At 44.4% G+C, this 24,058-nt stretch overlaps 1 protein-coding gene across 2 annotated transcripts in view; it reads left to right on the plus strand.

The window, feature by feature from the left end:
* The window catches only part of RAB11FIP2 (RAB11 family interacting protein 2), a 38,689-nt gene that overhangs the window by 4,614 nt on the left and 10,017 nt on the right, over positions 1–24,058 (plus strand). The window contains exons 2-4 of one of the 2 annotated variants that reach the window (XM_040992043.1): positions 1,584–2,026; positions 2,718–3,186; positions 16,673–17,430. In XM_040992043.1, coding sequence (XP_040847977.1) covers positions 1,584–2,026; positions 2,718–3,186; positions 16,673–16,694 — 934 coding nt within the window. In that variant the 3' untranslated portion in view covers positions 16,695–17,430. Of the gene's footprint in view, positions 1–1,583; positions 2,027–2,717; positions 3,187–16,672; positions 17,431–24,058 lie in introns of those variants that run through there. The other variant, XM_040992042.1, reaches the window with a different exon arrangement.

Consider the following 24,058-nt stretch of genomic DNA (forward strand, 5'->3'; position numbering starts at 1 on the left):
CAGGGTGGGAAGGATTGAGGGTTAGGGGAAACTGGGTGAGACTATTATTTCCACATTTTGTTCATCTGGGGGAAAGAGGGAGATTAAGGGAGACACTACACTCAGCTTCCCAACTGCTTCAGTCCCTGGGGATGGAGAATGGTCACTGATGTCATCCCAGGGTCCTCAAAGAGGAGCAGGCTGCGAGGGTTCTGCTTAAGTGGTTTCGATAATTCTGAAATGCGGTCGATCTTGTGTGGGTCCAGTGATGGAAGTGCTTCCAGCGTCCGTTGGCTGGCATAGTCTACCTTGGAATGTACAGTGAGCATGACCTGTCCCTGGTGTGTCCAGTTAGTAACAATGAGAAAAAATTGATGTAGAATGGGATCAGAGTTCCTTTGTAGCTAAGAATATTTGTTGCACTCAGGGCCATATTTAAACCATGACCTTCCTGCGGAAATAGATGTTATGCTGCATTGCTAAGTAATAAGAAAACACGGAAGAAATTCTCTTCCAGACTTGGTTTTGCAGTTTCTGGACTGACCATTTATGACACCAGCAGCTGGAGACTTTAAATTTGGATAAAAATAATATAAATAAACGCAGGAAAAGCTTAACTTCTCATACTTGATTTTAAAATGGGCAATGTAAATGACCAAAAGACAAATATTTGGTTCCATTTATAAAATAATTCTTATTTGATATTGTCACAGTAGTAGTAATAAATGATGCAAATAGATTCTGATAGGAAGTAGCTCAGCTTTTGGTTCTTCAAAAACTTTGTAAGACTTACTGTCGTGTCTTGACATTTTACTGATTTTGTTTGTTCAGGAAGAGGATTTGATCCATTTCATTGGAGTCTATATTTGACCATATCGAGTTTTGATAAGGACCAAACTACATGTAGTAATCTCCAAGGTTCACAGACCTCTTTAGATGCTGTGCCATAACTGGTGCCTTTGATGAGGCTATGTATTATGTTATTGTTTGTTTTGTGGTGCTCAGAAATCCCTTGTATTGGTGCATTCCTTCAGTGTCTTTTTCCGGGACTTTTCATGTTCAGAATGTCTCTAGGCCTGTAGTGCTACTCACCTAGAAGCCATAGACAGTCTTGATAAGCATTTCTGTTCGGAGCGTGATGGAAAAGGTTACCTGAAAAACTTTCCAGATGCACCAAACACCAGCGCTGTCTGATGAGAATGAAGTTAAGAGATTGGTTTATTTTGGTGAGAAGAATTTTGCAATCTGTGCATTAGAAGAATCTTTGAAAAGTATGGGAAACAAATACTATTAAAAACTGTGAATTTTAGTTCTATTTTGCACTAGAACAAATTTAATTCCGTTTTCCACAAAGTTTAAAGGTACCTTTTTGTGTCCCATCATAGACAGTATGATGTGTTTTTAAAAGTGAATGAATAAAAGCAGTAATATTCTATGGATACTTGGAGTATCCTTCACTGCTCTGGTTGGCTTGACACATAGTTAGTTAGTTTGCCTACAAAAAGCAGTTTGTATTTGGCCAAGTTCTCTAGCCTCTGTTTGTTCAGTGTTACAGCAGTCTGTCTACCTGCCTATTTATTTATTTATTTATTTATGTCTTTAAGGTGGTTTAGGTTGGAATCCAAACAAGGAAAAAGAGCCAAAAACAGGGGTGAGATAAAGGTTAATATTCAATTCATGAGGAACAATATGACGGCAAGTATGTTTGACTTGTCAATGAAGGACAAAACAAGATCTCCTTTTGCAAAATTAAAAGATAAGATGAAAGGTAGAAAAAACGACGGCACATTTTCTGATACATCTTCTGCAATCATTCCAAGTACTCACCTGCCTGATGCCAGTACTGAATTTTCAAGTGGTGAGACCCATATGAAATCTAAACCCAAGAAGCCTTTCCTTTTGGGGCCTCAGCGTCTCTCATCAGCACACTCTATGTCCGACTTAACTGGGTCCCACCTGTCCTCTGAGAAGCTGAAGGCGGGTGTGGTGGGCCCCACGCACCTCCTGGGACGCCGCGTGGAGGCCTTTGGCGTGCTTCCAGAAAGTGGTGAGTGCACACTCTCATTGTATCCTCAGTGTAAGGTTAACTTCTGAAGTCGAAGACAAAAGTTGCAGTTTCCTGGCAGTATTCGCTAAGTATAGCCATTCATCAAACGTTGAATACCTGCTCTACCCCAAATTGATCAGCTTCATTGTAGTGAGATTTTATTAAGTACACATGTATTTATGATTATTTGATAATGAGTCCCATCTCTTGGCCTGGATTTTTAGACTTTTTTACTACTGTTTCTTCTGTCTTGAAAGCCTAGTGCAGTAACTGTTGCATTTTAGTGCAAAATCGCCAGCCTGGTGCAATAAGTAACTGTTGCATTTTAGTCTGAAATCTCAGGCAGAAAGCTTTCATGTTCAGAAGCAAGGAAGTAAATTTAATGGTAATGATGAAAGAAAGTCTGAGACACTCTGGCATTGTCATGCCACCAGAACCTCCAGTTCTGACTTGGTTCAATGTGTGAGCCCAGTGCGTTGACCGTTGCACTGCAGGACACTAATTGTTATTGCCTCGGATACTTCATGCCACTATGCCTTAGCATTTCAAGGTATTTCCATTGATTGTTTTAAAGGTTAATGCCTTTAAATAGCTAATTACTCTTTTTCTAATACCATCAGAATACACACAGAATGTGTCAAAAAACGTGCTGTACTGTTTGGCTATGTAATAACCATGAAATCGTTTGTAGGAAGTCTCAAGTCTCCGCACAGAAGAACGTTGAGCTTTGATACTTCTAAAATGAACCAGCCCGACAGTGTCGTGGATGAAGGTGAAGCGTCTTTCGAAAGACAGAATGACCCATTTACAAATGTGACTGCCTCATTACCCCAAAAATTTGCAACACTGCCAAGGAAGAAAAATCCATTTGAAGAAAGCAGTGAATCATGGGACAGCAGCATGAATTTATTTTCAAAATCAATTGAAGTGAGGAAAGAAAATAAAAGAGAGAAAAGAGAGAAAGTTAGCCTGTTTGAAAGAGTGACTGGAAAAAAAGATAGCAGAAGATCTGATAAGCTTAACAACGGAGGATCGGACAGCCCGGTTGACTTGAAATCACCCGGTGTATTTAGTGAAAGTCGGCAGGACTACTTTGATTATGAGTCAACTAATCCGTTTACAACAAAATTCAGGGCTTCGAACATAATGCCATCTTCAAGGTAAGCTTAATATGGAGGAAGTTGGGCTGTCTGGCGTTGTCTTCTACTGGAAAATATCAAACACTTTTAAATACACGAATATTTTAGATTCTTATTTTACTTGAAAACTATGACTTATTTTTAAAAATTAATTGCAGAGGCAGAAACCATTGCTTTGGTCTTAGCAAGCTGAAAGATTCTTATTCTTTAGCCTACTTCCATTTATATGAGCCAGAAATCCAATGAAATTTGTGAAGAAAATGGCGTGACTTTGGATGAGACATGGTGAGAGTAAATCAGCAGTGGGTGTTAATTCAAGCCAGAGCTTTGGATTTTGTGTTTCTTGATATTTCTAGGGATTAACTCATGGCCCCTCTGGAGAGAATTAGTGGGTCAGTAGCAGCCTGCGGACTGTTCTTAAGAAATATTGGCTTAAGTATTAATGGTTTTCATAATAGATGTTAACTGTCATTAAATGGCCTTTTAAAAGGAAATTTGCATTGTGAATATTAAAGTTCAGTGCCTTTGTGGAAGCTGTAAATGCATCCAAGAGGTCTGTGTGATGATCTACACTCATAGGAAGAATCACTGGCATGATAAAGGTTTGATGTCAGTTATGTGTCTTCTGATACTCTTCCTATTACTCAGTAGAGTTTGGACCCGTGTGCACTTAAATGTAATTACAATTTTTATTAAAATGAACAATGGAATAGCTAATTAGGGACAACTCAAGCAAAGAGTAAGAGGGCTTTTTGAAGCCTTCAGTGTGGGTGGAGGATCATGATAGGAGATTTGCCATATAACGTTTAAGTTTTGTCTCAGGTAGTAATGTATCATACCAACTTCAGTGGGAGTTGGCTTACTGGTACCATGACTTCTGGAAGCCTTACCGTTTGCATCTTTGAGACAAGGAAAATAATACCTGCTTGTGGGATTTGGTGAGGAGAAATGATAGGTAAAATCCGTAATAGGAAGCCAAGCCCCAAGCAGGAAACCAGCACGTGTTAGCTGCTATTTATTCCATGTGTTGTCATATTATATTTCATTCAGAACCAGTGCTCTGTTTTGTTGCATTATACACAAAATGTACAATTAACAGTCTCTTTAAGCCATGTGCTACCACCTCTCTTGTACATCTATTGTAATGTGTTAGAAAACACACATTTAAAGTTTTCAAAGCAAGTATGCTTTTTTTTTTCAATAAATGGGTATTTGCTTTGGTTTTAGAAAGTATTCCGTTTTGTTTATAGAAGATAAAGAGATGCATTTTCCACATTTGTATCAATATTTTATTGAAAAGATCATAGTTTTGACATGCTCTTCTGTAACATTTCAGTGTTTTATATAGTGCACGTCACATAACGCATTAAATCTTAAATTAGAGTGGTAAGTATAAATGTATTTTCTTTTTTGGTGGTAGATTGTTGAAAACAGTTGTCTGAGATGACTTAGAGGTGGGGGTAATTTAGGACATTTCAGAGACCAAACGGGAGGTGGCTGGAGAATGTTCCCGAGTTTGGGCAGTGTGTGTGAAGTGAGCATCTTCAGTCCGTAATGGCCTGGGACGTGGATTGTCGTGGGTTACCCAGGTGAGCGTGGCATTTCCACAGACACAGGGTTGTTGGCCTCATTCAGGATTAATTCTGTTTTCTATCAAAATTAGAGCTGTTTCATGGTATGTATATAAACATAATTGTAATGATGTAAAGAGTAGGTTTTTTAATTTCACGATTTGTCTCTCTGTGAGATGCCAGAAGTGAGCACAGAGCATTTGTAGATTTCTGGAATGTTACCACTTTTGTGTTAAGCCATCTTTGTGGAAAGTAAAACATTTTCAGTGAAGACATAGCTCTAATTTCTAGTACGAAGAAGGACTGGTTGTGGACAGAGTACAGGTGGCAGCTTTGACAAGCAGCTTTCTCTTAAGTGCAGTTCGGGAGGGTGTTGTCTAGGCATTGTCTTCTACAGAATGATGTCTTCTCATTTACTTTCCAAGTGTCGTTCCTCGGTTGCGTGGGGACATTTCACATTTTTCAAGTTAGCACCCACACCGAGTGCACTTTGGAAGCTGTGGACTCACATCACCGGAGCGTGTTTGGGAGTTATGCTTCCAGTGGTGCTGGGTCCATGGCCAGGCTCTGCCGGACCCTGTGGCCAGCATTTGTGGAAATGCAGAACAAGGTAGGGGTGCATTTTGTAGCTGTGGAGCTAGATTTTCTTTTTGGTGAGGCTGCAGCTCACCCTTGACAGCAGGCGCACAGGAACTGTGTCGTTACCTGCTGAGACAGAGGGTTAATGGGTATGATTGAAACCAAGAGGTTTTCAGTAGACCACGTCATTTTAAATACACTACAGAATACTTTTTTCAAAGTAAGTGAAGTGAAGTCCACCTGAAGAAATGGTTTTGGAGATTAAAAAAAAAAAGACGAAACCAAGACCAGTAAACGAAGTGTGTTTTGCTCCTGTTCTGTGAACAGGTCGGCGTTCTCCATAACCCTGCTGGGTGAGGTTGCTCCAGCTTTGTGGTGGTAGACTTGAGCGAGGCACAAGGCCGTTGGAAACACTCCTCCCGGACTCGCAGCTCAGGGCTCTTGGCTGTTGTCGGTGCTGCCTTCCCGAAGCCCTCTGCCCTTCAGGTGGTCCCCTGTGTGCAGCCTTGGCTCACACAGACGTCTTGCTTCCACGGCCAGTCCTTGTTCCGTAATGGCTTAGTCACATGCACTGCGGAAATGTGGAAGGCGGGACATGTAGCTCATTCATCTTTTCATCCCTCATCTTCAACACGTGGCTTGGTGTAGGCACTCGGTGTTAGACATTATGAATAAATGAGCACAGAATTGCAGACTAGTTCTTGGAATGCTACTTCCTTTCTCTTCCTGTCCTGCTTCTGGCTCAGGGCTGTCGAGATCTTCCTGAAAAACTAGAAACACACCCATCACACAAACTGCAGTTTTGTCTGAGTGCATCTACATATTGTTGCAAATCTAAGTGATATTTTTTTAAAGATTTGCTTGTTTTTTATAAGTTATGAGCTCCAATAAGCTGAGCTCTGAGTGGCTTATTGTTGTAAAAATGTGTTGTTCACTTGTTGTAAGTGCCTGTGGCAGGGACAGCAGGAGAGAGTACCTTGCTGCAGACAGTGGTTCGCTCCGCTCAGCCTGTCTGGAAGCTGGCCTCCTGGCTGAGGTTGAGGCTGTCCTTTAACCTGTGGCCTCCAGGGTCAGCGCAGCGAAGCAAGAGCGGGGCGCATGAAGGGTTCAAGGTTTTAGGTGCTGGGCCTGGCAGCAGCATTGTCATTTCCACATACTGTCCCATCTGCTGGAGCTCAGCCGAGGCCTAAGTGCAGCCAGTTAGGAAGCAGGACTTAGCCGTGCTCCCAGAAGGCAGGTGGATGGGGTAGGATGGGATGCAGCTTTGCTGTGTGCTGCTGATGCCTGCTCAGCCTCCCGCGGGTCTGGACGCTGCCGATCCTGGAGATCCTGGATGTGCACACCTCGGGCGGGGCAGGGGTGGGGTGGGGCGGTGCTCTTGTAAGTTCACAGGGAAAGACTCATTTACACATGATAGGTATGGGTTATTTGTATGTTTTAATATTTGTTTATTTTTATTGGAAAGTCAGATTTACAGAGAGAAGGAGAAACAGAGAAAAACATCTTCCATCCACTGGTTCACTCCCCAGACGGCCACAATGGCTGGAGCTGAGCTGATTGATTCAAAGCCTGAAGCCAGGAGCTTCCTCTGAGTCTCTCATATGGGTACAGGATCACAGGCTTTGGGCCATCCTCAACTGCTTTCCCAGGCCACAAGCAGGGAGCTGGATGGAAAGTGGAGCAGCTGGGACATGAACCTGCTCCCATATGGGATCTCGGCACGTGCAAGGCGAGGATTTAGCTGCTAGGCTATCAGACCAGGCCCTTACTTGTGTTTGTTGGAAAGCATGTGTGCATGTATGTATGTATCCATGTGTCTGAAAGACAGTGACAGGGAGATTGATCTTGCATCTGCTGCCTCACTCCTCATGGGGCCACAGCTGTCAGGTGTGCGTCAGCCCAGGCAGGAGCCACGACCTCCACCCTCATGTCTCATGTGAGTGCAGGAGCCCAAGCACTTGGGCTGTCTTCCATAGCCTTCCCAGCACATGAGCAGGGGACTGGTTTGGAAGTAGAACAGCCAAGGGCAGACCTGGTACTCCAGTATGGGATGTCATCATCGCAAATAGCAGCTTAATACACTGTGCCACAATACCAGCCCCTGCTCTTGCTTTTAGTGATAAGTCACAGGTAGTTCAGCAACATCAGTAGGAACCAGTTTATCATGTGTTAAATTATCGACTGATTTGTTGTTTTATCCCACAATTTGTAAAAGAGTGCCTTGGTTTTATCAGTAGACTATACTCTTCTTTTTATATATTTTTTAAGATTTATTTTATTATTATTATTATTATTATTATTATTGGAAAGGCGGATATACAGAGAGGAAGATCTTCCGCCCGATGATTCACTCCCCAAGTGCACCCATATGGTATCCTGGGCGTACAAGGCGAGGATCTTAACCACTGTGCGACCACGCCGGGCCCGACTATCCTTTTCTTAAAGACAAAATATACCTGCTATTTGTTATACCACTTTTAATAATTTTTCCCAAATCACTTTTATTAGCAATGTGTTTTTGAAAGGCAGAGTTAGGAAGTGAGAGTGCGTGAGCAAGTACGTGTGCACGCCAGTGCACATCTGTGTGCTGGTTCACTTCCTAATGCTGCAGTGACTGGGGCTGGGCCGAACCAAAGCCCTGAACCTGCAGCTGCAGCTCGCTCTTGTGTGTGGGTGGCTCGGGCCTAAAAACTCAGTGCTTTTGCCGGCGTGTTAGCAGGGAGGTGGAGCAGAAGTGGAGTAGCCAGGACATAAACTGGCACTTAGTGGGATGTCTGCTTAAAAGCAGAGGCTTAACCCACTCTGCAGCAGTACTGGTAGCCACCAGTGTTTTTAAAATGAACTGTAAGTAGTTGGAAAAGCAGAAATGGGTGAGTATGTTCACTAAACCAACTTTTCTTTTTCAAAAAAAATTTTTTAAAGAGAGCAGCTTAACCAGTCGATTCTCTGAGGACAAGGTTCTGGCTGATGTGGGGAGCTCTACATCCCTTCCTCATCTGGTCCATGGAAGCCTCTTACACGGCCCTTCCTGTTGTCTCTTTCCCTCCCTACCCTGGGCCAGAGCTGGAGAACTGCCTGTTTTCATAACTACGGTTTTGCTGGACCACAGGCATATTTCTTTCCGGCTGTCTGGAGCTCGCACAGCTCGGATGAGTAGCTGTGGGACCATTGGATGGCCTGAAGAGTCAGGCTTGTGGCTTGGGCTTTGCCGATGCTTTGTTAACGTCAGTACTAGTTACATGGCGCGGAATCCCACTCGAGGCAGAAGTGTGCCGTCCGTGGAAGGTCGCCAGATCAGGAGGAACCGAGTGGGTCTGAGAGGTGGAGTCTCAGGACATTTAGCTGCTGGGGATTTTGCATGCATCTGCCAGAGCACTTAGCTTTACTTACCCTGCCCAGTAGGGCAGATGGGCTGATGTACCTTCTGTTTTAGGAAAGTGGTCAAAAGTTGGAGGTTCTAGAGAGTGGGAGCTTATGGGAGATACTTCACCAGAGGGCTTTGTTTTGCAAGCATCTTTCTATTTGAGAACGAGCTTGCTCTTCTAGTACTTTCTGCGTAGCAGTAGCTGGAATGCTGTGTAACGTATTGGTGGCTCCAGAATAATGCGGTGTTATGTTTTGTAATGTTATTGCTGGTGGTTTTCCTAGTAGAGCATCTATTTCTCTGGGTTGTGTTTATTGTGGAGGAGTCCGTTTCCTTCTTAGCTGATGAACGTAGACCGAACGGTTAGGCTCAAGGCAGTGCAGATGGAATCCAGCACCAAGTGCTCATGTTCACCACAATGCCCGATCACGCAGTTGGTCCTGTGCTGACCTGCTTCCTGTCTCCCTCCAGTTTTTCCACCCTCACCCGTTTGTTCCTGTCTGTTTTTATGTCACATCTTTATTACAGGCTACACAAATATTGGTTACCAAGAATGTATATTTAAGTGTGTTTCTGATTTTAGCAAACTACTAATCACAGGCCTGAAAGCATATAACTGTTATTAGGAAATCGAGTAACGTAGCCATAAAATAATGATGGGCCATTTTCTGTAGGCTTATATCTGGAGTTTGAAAAATACAGTAAACCAGTGATCCTAAAATAAAGGTCCTGTTCATAATTTTCAAGCCATCATTGTTCCAGTGTCTCAAATGGCTTTTTTATTTTTCATAATGAGTTTAAAGCTCAGTCTTTTGCATTACAAACCTTAACATATAAAAGATTTATTTTAGTAACTGTTTATTTTTTGTGTCTTTCTAAGACTTTTGTTCATGCATAATACTAATTGTTATTCCTGCTGGGCTATCACTGTTTCACGTTACTGAAAATGTGGCCTCATTTATGAGCTACAAAACAAAAACTGCTCAGGTGATTTCCAGAGCCATTAATCCATTAGTGTCTAGGGATTTACAGACTGTTTCTAATGAAATAATGACTAAGAGCGGGAAATAGACAATGTGATTTGTTCCCTTAATACTAACCAGGACTCTTGACTCCCCGGAAACCTCTGGAAACTTTTTTAGCCTTTGTCATCTGAATACTCGTTATATCAGCTCTCATTAATTGTTACATCTCCCGATGGGTCAATTTGCAGATACCAGCCATTCATTCCATCCTTCCTCTAACTCACTGAGATTTACAGCTATCAGTATTGAAAACTATGAAAGCTCTGTAACACACAAGACAAACTTTGCTAAGTAATTACTATTTTTTTTTTGAGCTGAGATATTTGAAATACAGAGATTCTGTAAGAGAGAGAGAAAAAAAATAAGCTTTAAAAAAATCCACCCAAACTACTGTAGGCTAATAAACTGATGTGAAAATTTCTCAATTTACAGCACTTGACAGGTGCTAAAAGAAAAGCATCTTTAATTTTAATGTGTTGTTAGGACCTCTTTAGAGAGACTGTACAAGTTATTAACAAGGTCCTCCGAGACAGGAGACGGGTAATTAACAAGACCTATGGAGATAGAGTTTAGGTAATTAACGAGCTCTTAGGCACTGGACACAGGATAACACATAGCGAGTCCAATAGTTAAAGAGAACAGGTTGTTACGATCGAACATAAGATAGAGCATGCATGTTCTCCCGAGGCTTCTGATAGGAGAATATTAAGATGACATTTAGTGACCCCAGTGCGCTACTTTTTGCAAACTGATCTGTACGTTTTTTGGCTTAACTTTTAAAGTAGAATTTGAGAGAATTATTTCTTTATAAACCAAGGAAGCAGGAAAGCATTTTAAATGGAGACAAGTAATTAATGGTAATTGCCTTTACTGAGCATGTAAATTTTGAGAAGAATTATATTTCTATGTGATTCTCAGTTGTTTTAACATCCATTGTTCAGTGTGTTGTTTTTAACCTGTGACCTGTAGGCTGACATGGCCTATTCCACATTAGCTTTCCTCCTTCTGTGGCCGAAGCCGTGAGGATCTCAGCGAGAGCAGGCCGCCTTGGTGCCAGATTAGTTTTTGCATATTAGATCTAGCAGTCATGCTGCTGTACCATCTTTAAGCTGGAGTTGATATTCCCAGTTGGAAATATTTGGTCTAGTTATTTCCTGTGTCAATTTGGTATTACTGGTGTATGAGTCTTGAGTTTTGGTTCAGAAGCTTCCCATGTTTAGTGCATGTTTATTAAAAACATACTCTGAATGTAAAGAGGCCCCTGTGTTTTCTAATTCATTCCCTCCTGTACCAGCTTGGCCACTGCAGAGCACAGGATCTTCCCCTTCACCTCTAACAGTCAAGTCAGATTTTAATGGTCGTATTTGAACAATTGCTGTATGTGGGGAAATAAGGTGATTAAGACTGAACTCCTGCTCGGACTGATGGAGTTTATGCTAAGCTCTAGATGTTAATGGGTATTGGAGAGCTGTGTTGTTGTGACGTGATCAGACTAGTGTCTCAGCCCTCGACCGGCTTGGACAGTATTGGGAACACAGGATGGGGCGTGTGGAGGGCAAAGCTGGGTGTGAAACGGGGCAGCTAGTTAGGAAGTCATTCTAACTAGTTAGAGAGTTGCTCTGACTGTTGAGAGCTGACAAGAAGAGAGGATCTTTGCGATCCAGTTCTTGGCTGAGATCGGCAGGCCTGTCCTGCTCTTCCGGGTGTGTGTTGGTGGGCATGGGCACAGGTGACTCCTTGGCATGTCTTCCTTTGATGCGGCATTTTCAGGTACCTAATGTAATGGTGTGAGCTCTGTAGTCTGATCTAACTTGGAATTTCAGTCTTAATGGGGAGATTCGAGTTTTGTGTTTTGCTTTTTTTTAGTGGCTTACTCTTTAGATTTTTGTTTAGGGAACAATTTACATGTTTTGAAAGTAGCAAGTGACAGTTCTTGAAAGTTTGCTTTTGTAACAGTGAAAACACTGATTTCTTTCAACAGAAATGCAGATTTCGATATCTGTATGTATCTATGCAGTCTTTTACTTCAGTGTAATAATTGCTTGTTTCCTTCCAGTGATTTTTTTTGTTAAGATTTATTTGTTTGAAAGGCAGACCTACAGAGAGAGAATGGGCAGAGATCTTCCATCTGCTGGTTTGCTTCTCCAACAGCCTTAACAGGTGGCGCTGGGTCAGGCTAAAGCCAGGAGCTGGGGACTTCATGTGGTTCTTCCCAGAGTGGAGGGGCCCCATGCTGGGCCATCCTCTGCTGCCTCCCCAGCCCCTTAGCAGGGAGAGAGAAACACCCAGGGTTCGGGTGCGATGCCACAGCTTTAGGTGGTGGCTCAGCTTCCCGCACCACAATGCTGGCCCCTCTGAAGCCAAGCCCCCTTGAGGCTGCTGTGTCAGTTTTCTGTGCACACAGCCCTGTTGTTGGTGTGCAGCACTCTTGGCCTGCTGCTGCCTGGCTCTTGATGTTCCCATGGGGGACACTGTGGTGATGCCACCCGTGATCACTGCTTTGTAGAGCGACACTAAAGCTTTACAGTTTTTAACGTACAAAGTGTTTTTGTGGGGCGATTGTGGTAGCATAGCAAGCTAATTCTCTACCTGTGGCTGTAGCATCTAATATGAGTCTCTTTTGTGTCCTGGCTGCTGCAACTCCAGCCTCGCTGCCTGCTAATGGCCTGGGCAGGCAGCAGAGGATGGGCCAAGTCCTGAGCAGCTGCTTAACCCCCTGCACCGCAGGGCCTGCCGCCATATCGTCTCATTTCAGCTGTTTACTGATGGGGCTTAGACCGTGACTGCAGTGAGTTCACCTGTGTATGACTGTGCAGTTGCATCTGTGTGATGCGCTTGTAAAAGTGAAATTACTGGGTTAAGGTTATGCATATGTTAATTTTGATACCTTTTGTTAGGTTGCCTTCTGTAGAATTATATCAGCTTACATTCTTTTCTTGTGGGAGACCCAGAAGAAGCTCCTTCCAGCTGTAGAGGGCCAGCTCTGGCCATAGCGGCCATGAGGAGAACGAACCGGCAGATGGAATCTCTCTGTCTCTCCCTTTCTCTGTGTGTAATTCTTTCAAGTAAAACAGATCTTTTTTTTTTAAGAAAGTGTTTTTGTATGTTTAATTCATAATTATAATGTTAGCTCTGTCCAGGGTGTTTTAAATAACTGCTGGTGGTATATAAGAAATTATGTGATTATGAAATATCACATGGTATTATGTGTTATGTCATTGTGAAATAATTCATCTTAGAGACTCCTTGGTCTCTGAGGCTATTAGGATCCAGAGTGTTGGCACTTCTTGGAACCTAATATTACTCTGATTTATTCTGTTAAATATCTCACCGTGTAATGCTATATAAATAAATACTAAAATACTTAATTTACTTCAGATAAAATTTTAATGTATTTCATATGCTTAGAAATCTTTTCAATAAAAGTGCTAATACTGCTTAAATAGCAATTACTTGAGTTGTATAACCACCTTAGCGTAAAACAAATTCAAATTGCCAGTTCTTTTTGTTTTTAAGATTTTTTTTTTATTGGAAAGGCAGATTTACAGAGAGAAGGAAAGACAGAGAAAGATCTTCCATCCGATGGTTCACTCCCCAAGTAGCTGCAACGGCTAGAGTTGATCCAATCCAAAACTAGGAGCCAGGAACTTCTTCAGGTCTCCCATATGGGTGCAGGGTTCCAAGGCCCAGAGCCATCCTCTGCTGCTTTCCCAGGCCACCAGCGGGGAGCTCGCTGGGAAGTGGAGCAGCTGGAACACGAACCAGCTCCCCCATATGGGATCCCAGCCCATGCAAGGTGAGGATTTAACCACTAGGCCATTGCACTGGGGGCCGGCCAATTTTTGTTTCTGGCTTACTTGTGTGTGAAGCCCCGTGGGGCTGGGTTGGGGATGGTTTTAAAGTAGGAAGTAGGATTCCTGGAGGACTGACCTCTTCCCCTCACCAGCTATGGGGGCATTTCCGGGAAATGACCTGTAATCAGGGCAGAGTGCACTGGTTGAGCAGAGGCACTGGCGTCTACTAGAAACTGGGAAATTCTCCTTTAAGTGGGAGGCCTCTGAGCGTGATCGTGACCATTAAACATGGTTTTGTGCGTTGGGAATGAGTAGGGTAGACAGCCGTTTTTGTTCATTCCTCAAATGCTTGCTAAAAAAAGTGGATGTGATTTAGAGTGTTTTATGTAAATGGTGACTGCGTGCTGTTACAACATGAGCTCTTCACTAGCACCCTAGTAATTATACCATTTCTTCACTAGTTGGAGGTGTGAAGGTATGTTCTCTGTGGCCCTGGTGGAGGAGCTCCTGTGGTGCTGTGTTAGCCTACCGAGCAGAGGGTTAGCTGGTTGCAGAGCCTGGTGTAGCAGGTGGGGGTGCTCAAGGTGCAAAGACTTAATGTATTTATTTCATTTAGGTGTTTCATCTTCAAGAAAATCCCCCCAAATAATTAAAATAATTAAAGCAAAAATCATACTAATGGTAATCTAATTCAGAAGATAAATTTAATTCTTCTTACAGTATAACAAGAAAATGTGAATATGGTCATAAAAATCTATTCTGACTTTTATGCAGTTTAACAGAAGTGCTAAGTCTACACTTAGTGTTGGCTCTGGAGTTGAGTCTCTGTTGAATGGCCATGTAACCTAACTTGAGAACCCTGAAAAGCCTCATGTTTTCAGGTGTAAAATGGGGATAACAGCCCTGGTGCAGCAGGTGGAGTCCCATCCGCACGTGGAATGCTGAGCGTTGGGCAGTGCCCTTGGCAGTGGCAGCTCTGGCTCCTGACCCTGTCATATGGTGGCTGCTGAGTGCTTAGTCATCGCTTTCAGTGAAGTGGTGGAACTTTTCCCAATAATATGTTCCCAGCCTAAAATATCTTAAAAGAATTTAGGAACTTTCTTTTTAAACCAGTCAATAAAGGATATACATTTGGCAGGAAACAGTGACTTAATACTTTCTAGTGTGTTTCAAGGTGTGTATCCAGTAGCAGTTTTGAATGCGATAAACTAAACCACATTGGAATTAAATAGAAAGTGTTTCCTGCATTAAATAGAAAATGTATGCCTATACAAGGTAAAATTATTATACTATTATAGAAGTCCTTTGCCCAGAAATTCCTGCAGGCACTGAGGGGGACAGCGCGTGGTCAGTGGCAGAGCTCTGGCCGTCCGGTCCAGCTGAGTGATGACTTCGCAGACTGGATGGCTGAGCCCAGGTCGAGCTGTTAAAGAAGGAAGCTTAAGCCTTTATGACAAGAAGAAGATATGCTACTCGCTGAAACCTCCTCAGAACATTTTAGAGTTTGCTTTGGGAATTGTGTAGCCTTGTTCAAGCAAATTTGATTGTCAGCAATGCTTTAAGTCTGGCTGCTCAGCCTGGGTTGTAGTGTGGCTGGGAATCTGCAGGGGCACCCAGACTCTGCCTCCAGCAAGGATGCAGGGAGCCTGTGGCCAGGTCACCCATCAAGCAGCCCTGGCCGTTCTGGCTACCATTTCTGCCTCCTTGAAGGCTCTGCAGAGATGGCTGGGGAGGGGCTGCTTGCCGGCCAGGAGCCTGCTTACTGCTTGTCTGTGAACGGAGAAGGCCGCCCTGACAGCGCAGGGCTTCCCCTCCAAGGATGTGACTTTGTCCCAGAGAGAGAGACATAGTCGACCTGGGGCTTTCTTGGCCAAGGATGTTAGCAGCCTGCTGGCCTTTTTGGTCTGCTGCAGAGACGCCCAGGGAGCCACGCCCCCAGCTGACCTCTGGCCAGGCTTGTCCTCACGCCCACCGCTCCTACGGAAAGACTGGTGAAGATTGCTGGGTTGTTGTTGGTCATTGACCAGACCCCATCCCCGGGTCACAGTCTCGTACATCCAGTTTTACTTGATCACGCCCCCACACATGCACACGGAGCATGAGAAGCGGCGGTGTGGGAGGCTGGGCCAGATCTGAGAGCCACGGAGACGCAGTGATGATTTCCCTAAAAGATCTTGGGAGAAGATTCTTTTATGTCAAGAGACATGTGATTATATTGTGGAATAAGATGGGGAAACTCACTTGCATTCTTAAGTGAAACTTGAGATGTCAGAGATTTCATGCTTGTCGCTGAATGGATACTTCTCCTGTGTTGACGGCCTTTGGAACCCAGGGCTTAGATTAGGAGAGCGGGAATAGTTTGGACTTTCTGTTTTGTTTTGTTTCTTTTCCTTACCAGGAAAAAGAAGCAACCTAAACTGGATTTGAAGTTTATATTTTTGTTGAAATATGCCTTAATTTCAGAATGTCTTTAAGTCCTCGAGTTTTAGGACTTTCTCCAACAGCAAAGTCTGTACTCATTAAAGGAAAATGGCTAGGCCTGAATTTGCTGTCCGTGATGCTTGGTGTCACTGGTCAAAATCATTCATTGTTTTCCCTCTGAGAGCTCATAAAATGTTTTCCTGTGAGAATATTAATGAGTAAATTACTGTTAATCCCCATGGACACTTATGTGTTAGGTTCTGTTTTGTCATCTAAGTGTTTAGTGTACATGCCCAGTCCCAAGAGAATGTAGTATTTAATCTATATTCTCATTAATTTAGCATGGTACCTGGTTATTTGCTTTATTCCAAAAAAAGAAAGGTGAAAAAGTACTGAGTTTCCTTGGCCTGTTAAGCTGAATTTGCATGTTAATTAACATTGAAATGTGCTGGGTAGTGTTGACCAGGCATCTCTTTGGGCACTTTTAGAGCTTTGGAAAAGACATTTGAAAAAAAACTTCACTAGCTTAATGTATAATTCTTCCATAGACTTAATGGAAGAAGTGTGGAAATAGAGCTTAAAGATTTATCAGAAGAATTTCAGTTTAATCTTTATTGTGTTCAAATAACTAACATGTTAGGCCTACTTGGTAAGTTGGGTAAACTGGCTAATTGAATTGATTTGAAACCTTTTTTAGTCCTCACTGGCAGATGTGTAAATATTGAAATGCTTCCTATCTTGTTTTGTGTAAAGCAAGATTTATCCATTTCTGTGAAAGAGTCACAGCAAGAGAGGGAAAGACCAAAGAGAAATGGCTTCACCAGTTTGCTGGTTCGCTCACCAGACAGCCGTGACGCCAGAAGCCTGGAGTATCTAATGGATCTCCCACGTGAGTGGCAGGGGCCCAAGCCACCTGCTGTTGTTTTTGCCAGGGCGTTGGTAGGAAGCTAGATGTGAAATAGAGCAGCCAGGACATAAACCAGCATTGTGAGGGGAGGTTGGGCCACAGGAGCCACTTTATTCTGTGGGCCCCAATGCTGGCCCCACTCCCTTCTATCTTAAAAAGAGCTCCAAACATCCCATTGATGATGATCTCTTCTGCTCTTTGGGAACTTGATATTTTGTTGGTTGAATCTGTGTTGACACATCATTAACTTACTCTTATGAGTTAAAATTTTTATAAATTTTTATTAAGCGCTGGCTCTGATGTTATATACTATTCATTTGTTACACACCTGCCATGGCATGGTTACTGTGCCAGATGTTCCGACTGAAAGATTGAGGAGATATTTTTTCCTTCCTTTAAGTGGCTTCCAGTGAAGAGATGGAAACCCTACCAGTTAAGATATGTAGAGAAAGGCAGACTCAAACAGCATTCTGTCATTCTGGGCTTTTTCATAGTCCTTGTCTTTGGTCCACTCTTAATCCCAGTTCTTTGAAATACATGGTGATCTGTCTATCTTTCCTCTTCTTCTTCTTTTTCTTCTTCCTTCTCCTCTTCCTCCTCTTCCTCTTTTTCCTCTTCTTCTTTGGATTTATTTATTTTTGTTTAAGGGGCAGATTTTACAGAGAGAGAGAGATGTCATCCATCTGCTGGTTCACTTTCCAAATGGCCTCAATGGCCAGACCTGAGCCAATCTAAAGGACCTGGCAGCCTGGTGCTGAGCTGGGTGCTCTGTGGCTGTCTGGTAGGACCTGGCACTGTGGTGCTGAGCTGGGTGCTCTGTGGCTGTCTGGTAGGACCTGGCAGCCTGGTGCTGAGCTGGGTGCTCTGTGGCTGGCTGGGAGGACCTGGCAGCCTGGTGCTGAGCTGGGTGCTCTGTGGCTGGCTGGGAGGACCTGGCACTGTGGTGCTGAGCTGGGTGCTCTGCAGGCTAGAGTGCAGGTGCTCTGAGACTGCGCCTGGCATGCCAAGGAGAGTGTGCTGGGAGGAAGAGGGCCAAAAAGAGCAAACCTCAGCAACCAGAAGTTGGGGTCATGTTAACTTTGAGGAACAGATAAGGTATGCAATCTGAGACTTGTCACCAGGCATTTTATAAACATGGCGTCGGATAAAGAGATTGCAGTTAGGAGGAGTTGGTCCTTCTATCTGTCCATATAGTGATAATTAAGGGAGACTATGAAATCACTGAGATAAAGTTGAAAAAGGTCTAGGGACCAGCATTGTAGTGCAGTGGGTTAATCTGTCACCTGCAAAGCTGGCATTCCATAAGTGCTAGTTTGAGGAAGTCCCTGTTGCTCAGCTTCCAATCCAGCTCTCTACTAATGTGCCTGGAAAAGCAGCAGAGAATAGCCCAGAGTGCTTGGATCCTTGTCACACGCATGGACTTGGCTTCGGCTTGGTCCAGTCCCAGCCATTGCGGCAGTTTGAAGGGTAAACTAGAAGATGGACCGCTCTCTGTCTCTGTTAATACTGCCCTTTGAATAATAAAATAAGTCTTGGGGATCCCCTCTTCCTCCAGCTGGAACACTGGACTCAGCACCCCAACCACAGCGAAAATCACAGGCTCTGTGGTCTGACTGTGGAGTGCGTATGTCAGAAGTGGGTCTTCTCATTTGCTGAAGCCTGTGCAGTGAACAGCATGCCCAGGCGCTCGTGGGCTCGGGGCATGACAGCCAGTTCATTGAGGCCTGTAGAGGATATTTAGTACTGTGGAGGCCAAATAGGACAACTCTCCCAGTCAAGATTTGGCAGCAAGTGTCTGGATGAATAGACTCTGAGATGGACTGTGTCAGCACATGGTCCTTGGAAGGATTTCCTTAACCTTGGAGCAGCGATATCAACAGTATGTCAGAACTGTCAAAACCATTTAAGTAGTATCCTCAGTGGGGACCCTGGGATGACATCAGATGGCTGTCCCCCATTCCCAGATGCTGGGAGCGGCCCTCTCCCGTTCTCTCGCTACTTTCCCCAGATACGAGAAGAATGAGAGGAGATTGGAGGCAGTTGTCTCATCCATTTCCCCCATTCCTCAACCCTCCCCATAGTAACCAGTGGTCCAGATGAGCATGCATCCCTCTTAACAAGGTAAAACCATCGAAAATAAAATGATTTTATTATTTTTTAGAGTCTTAAGCCTTAAGAAATTTGCAGTGTTTTCTCCTGGAGTTGAAAAGTGGAAGATGACAGGGAAAGCAAGTAGTTAGATTCTTAGGAGCAAATGTCTGCCAGCAGGCATGGCGGGAGAGACGCTGGAAGGAGGCGTCTGCGGTCCCTGAGGGAGCTGAGAGGGCGAGGAGCCTGGCTGCCTGGTCGGTGATTCCCATCGGAGAAGCAGGGAGTGCTGGGGTTGGGGGGTGTGTCTGAGATTAGAGAAGGTGAGTGAGTGAAAGTAACCAAGCCAGCAAAAATTAAAACGGGAGCCTATCCCAGGGAGGCTAGCCTGTCTGTGTGTGCAGACGGCTGCAGCGACAGGGCCTGCGCAGCGGGTCTCGTGGAAGGAGGCAGTCAGAATCGCTGAGCAGGCTTAGCAGGCGGGATCTCGAGCGCATGGTCCCGCTCTCGCCTTTATTAATTACTATTCCCTTGGAACCCTGTTTAGACAAATTCTGGAAATATGTAAAAAGTGTAAGGCAGATATGTAAATACAAGTGACACTACTCAACACCCAGGTACTTGTAAGGGGTACCATTTCAAAAGCGCAGGTGCAATCAGTTTAAAATCGTAAATTGATGATTTTGAGAATAAGTTTGTCCAGCCTCCAACTAACTGTGAAAGGTGCCATTACAGGAAGGCTGGAGTTTCCTCTCCGCTAGCAATGAGTTATTGTAAAGTAGAAGACTAAAATCAGTAGCTCTAGAGCAGAAGGCAGCAGTGGAAAGGGTAGTGTGGGTAGTGGTGTGAATAATTGCAGTAGTTTGTTTTACTTTGAGTCTCTTTTTCTAATACTGAAATGGAACAAATGTTGTCCTTCACTTGCTGTTTACATTAGTGAGTAGTTAGTCCCACTCCGTGTCTTCTTGTGTCAGTTAAGAGTTCAGCAGGAAGCAGGTGACCAGTCCTGAAGAGCTAAATGCAGAAAGCTGAGTGAGTGAAGAGGCATGTGTGTGGGGTGAGGGCGTCAGGGAAGGCGCTGCTGGGCCGTGTCGGGGGCAGCCAGGCACAGCTGAAGGGACTGAGCAGAGCGCCTGCGGAGGGACCTTTTCTGTGCTCCAGGCCAGAAGCGGCGGCCTCCTGGCACCAAGGCGCAAGGGCGCCCAGGCTGTGTCTTCTGCAGCCTCAAGGCACTGAGGGGCAAGCAGCGAAGAGGGAGTGCGGTCAGTCCAATCCTGTTGCTGTTCCACCATAGTTCTGTCCCCCAGACTGCCAGCATTTGAGTCTTTCCTGAGTTGGTTTTGGTGGAAGAAGCGGCAGGAACTTGCCTGGGCCTTGATGCATCCCACCGCCACCAGCTCCCCGGGGCGCTCTGTGGTGTGGTTGCTGTGGGGGGAGTTTGGCTCCTCTCTCTGCCTCCTGACTGCCATTTCCTGAGTGAACTGCTTCAGGTCATGTGCCCAGTGTTTCTGTGCTCATTTTGTCACCTGCACATGGCTTGTTCCTGGGATTCAAATCAAGTGAGAGAGCGTATGAGTCTCTGAGGTCCCTGGTACCATGGTCAAGTCCAGAAAATGCCAGCGGCTCTGCAGACCAACCGCAAATGGGTGCTGTCTTCACAGCCTCTTGAAGCGTGTTGTCCTTCTTAGCGTACAGCTCCTGCCAGCTGCCTCTGGCAGCAGATGAAGCACGGGGTCTCTGGATCCTGTTCTCAGTTACACTGGAAGCACATAGGATGCTCTTGGAAGCCAGCTCCCATGTGGGCAGCTATGCCCTTTCCTAGTACAGTAGGGCCTAGAACAGTGTCTGGGAACTTAATTCCTACCATCCCTCCTCTCTGCTCCCTTCCCCGCCAGGTGACACACTTACTGAGTTCACCTGTTTAATACAACATAGGTCAAGTTGTCAGCCAGAATGGACTTTGCTTTCTAGAGTCAGTAGTAATCAGGTTTGGAGAGACGTTGAGTTCTGTGTTTTGTTGAAAGATTTCAGATCCTTGTGTTTTCCACAGCGTCATTGCCTTGCGGCACGGGCTGTACCACATCCTTCTTGTTAAGAGGCTCTTTCCATCTTCATACACACTTCATGGGTTTTTCACTCTGGAGAGTCTTCCTCTTCGTAGGGTTTCTTGCTCCAAAAGAATGCATGTGTGTTTGAAAAGGAGAAAAAGGAAGGTCACTGCCAAATGGCCTGGTGTTGACTGCAGTAGTTGGTCTCATCTTTGCATAAGGATTGCTGTGTTTTTCTGTCCTGTTCAAGCATATGGAAGACCAGTCCTTAGCACAAATCAGTGGGCATTTTTAGATTGTCATCTATTTATTTCCTGTTTCTTTCCTCCTTATCTGTTCCAACTTTGAGTTAAATTAATGAGTGACATTAAGGAAGAGATACTAATAATTTCTAGATATGTTTAGGAACTATTTTAAATTTTAGAATTACTAGGAAAATTCTTTGAAATTTGGAAACATCATGAAGTAAAGGTATTTGAGCTTTTGCCTAATAAGTGAAGGCTGTTACAAATAAACTTAGTTTAGAAGCTTTTCGAAATAGTAATTTCAAATGTTAGCTTGAAAGTTTGAAATTCCCTGCTTCCTCTAAACTCTTTAATTTTGGTTTCTGAAACTAAAATTTTTAAATTCTGGAGTTTCAGTTTATGTAGACTGACTTCAGTGTGAGCGTGTCTGAGCGTGTTTTACACCTGATCAAAATCATGATTCTCCTTAAGCTGTCAGCAGCTCAGTTGAACAGTCAGACTGGGTTAGTCAGTGTCTGACACCAGGATGGCAGCCTAACCAGAAAGATACCATAAATTGATGCCACACTTCAATAAATAGAGACATTTTATTTTGTGCTGAGATAATTCAACCCAGTTCAACTGGCTCTTTCTTCTGCCTACAGGATAGATCAGAAGAGGCAGCTATAATGACCGAGTTTGTCCCGTGTTTTGACACGTCAGTGAGTGTAAGCAGACCACGAGGAAGGGGTTCTGCCCGAGATTTCAGACAGAGCCCCGCACGCCTGCTCACTGTGCCGTGGGCGGCCTGTGCTGGCCACCCTGCCTTTAGAGCTGTGGCTGTTAGTGTTGTCATTCTGAACCCATCTCAGAGGTCCTCAGGTCATAGAGGTGCATTCTGGCTTCACATTGTGTGTGTGTTTATAAAAATCTCTTTCCTAAATACCTGCTCCTTAAAAACTCCATGAGTAACAATGAGTGTACCAGTATCTCTATATCATAGTCCAATTTCTTGCTGAGATATACTGAAATTTACACAGACCCAACATTGTCCAACCCTGAAGGATGGAATGGAATGGATGGGATGTGTTGCCAAATAAGAAACATTGGAATATGGTTCTTGAGAAAAGGTGAGCATTGGTGGATATGTTGCCCGTTGTTCTTTGATTTGCATCCTTGGACCTTGGCAGAACCTTCCAGGACTCCCTGCTCCAACCCCTCCTTGCCTGATGTTCTAGGCTGTTCAATCCAACAGCCCTGGCATGGCAGCTCTCTGCAGAACTCGGTTTCCTCTGCCTGCCGCACCTGTCAGGCATGTAGTTGCAAAAGTCCTGCTGTCTCCTTGTGTGAGACCTTTGGCTCACTGCTCTGATGGAAGATTGCCCCCTGTGTTCTACAACTTGAGCTTGCGGGCGTGCTGAGCTCTGCTGTATGTTCTCACCTGGCTGCAGCTCAGGGCATCACGGTGGCACCAGTGGTCTGGATCGGAATCTCAGAGCGTGGAAGGAGATGGGGCTGTGTGTCCCAATGCAGGCGTTCTGGAGCCAGGCGCTGTCACTGTCACCAACTAGTGACCACTTGCAAATTACCCAGCCTGTGTGTAACTCATGTGCTTATTTTTTAAAATGAAGATATGGAAGATGGGACCTTAGGACCGCCTCAGGGGCCATGCAGATTGTTTGAATTACTTTGCCAAAATGAACTAAGGCGAAGTCCTTAGAACAGTGTCTGACAGATTAAATACCATGTGAATGTCTGCGAAGTAAAATTGTTTTCAAGCATGTTCTAGCCACAGTCTTACGTGGCAGACACCACTGGCACCCTCGTTTGACAGACACCTTTGGAGTCAGGTGCCTTGTCCATGGTCTTCCTGCACTCACAGAGCCGAGGAGTATGCATTCACAGTGCTTGTGTCAAGGTCCTTTAACCTCATCTCACAAGCGTCTAGGCATACCACCAGACCCAAACCATCTCGTCTTTGAGAAAATGAGTCCAGTGGGAGCAAAAGGGTTTTTTTTGGTTTGTTTGTTTGTTTGTTTTGCCTATCGGAGAACTTGCTGTGAGATAGTGGGGCAGGAGAGTCCCCTAGACCCGATGTTGACTATCTCACAGAGGATGGAAGCCATGTTTCTTAGCAGCTGCTGAGGCAAGGTGGACTCCATGCTAAAGGCTGGAATCTGTTTTTGTCATCATTTTCTTTTAAGGTGCCTTTATCAGGCCGTGGGCTTTCTGCTGGCACTGTGACACCGGTTCAGAACCATGCAGAATACCAGGAAGATAGTGAGGTCTAGTGAAGGAAAATGCCTCGGCCACATAACCAGTCAGTGACTCATTGTCGATATTTAAAGGATGCTTCCCTCGGCTGTGCCACCCAGCTCTGTGCGGTACTAAATGTATCCACAGGATCTCTACCTGGAAAAGGTCAGTAAGCAGTTCTGGATGCCAGCGTAGCAAACCTTAGTCACAGCACACGAAACCTTGGCTGCGTGGGGAGTGCGGTCGGAGGTGGTTAGATGCACGTACGTGGGATTCCTGGCACTGTAAGTATTTTCCAGGAGGAGTTCTAGCCAGTGTCCAGATATTTTGTCACACAATGAAAAGTTTTAAAATGGAACACTTTAAAGGATTCTTGCTGTTTTTAAATGCTGATAATATACAGATAATGAAAAAGAAAAAAAAACCATCTACTTGGCAATGAAGTCTTTGTGTGTGGGAAAGAAAGGCTGCTAGGACAGTAGTGTTGTGCAGGGCTCCATGGCTAATACTCTTAAGTGCTGGGTAAAAATTAAACTCGGGCAGCACCGATGAAATATTTACTCATCAGATGGCTTTGAAGTTTAGCTGCTTTGGACTCACAGTCCCAGTCCTAATG

Source organism: Ochotona curzoniae, unplaced genomic scaffold (genome assembly GCF_017591425.1).
Source record: "Ochotona curzoniae isolate NIBS_2020 unplaced genomic scaffold, NIBS_Ocur_1.0 contig_66, whole genome shotgun sequence".
NCBI lineage: Eukaryota > Metazoa > Chordata > Mammalia > Lagomorpha > Ochotonidae > Ochotona > Ochotona curzoniae.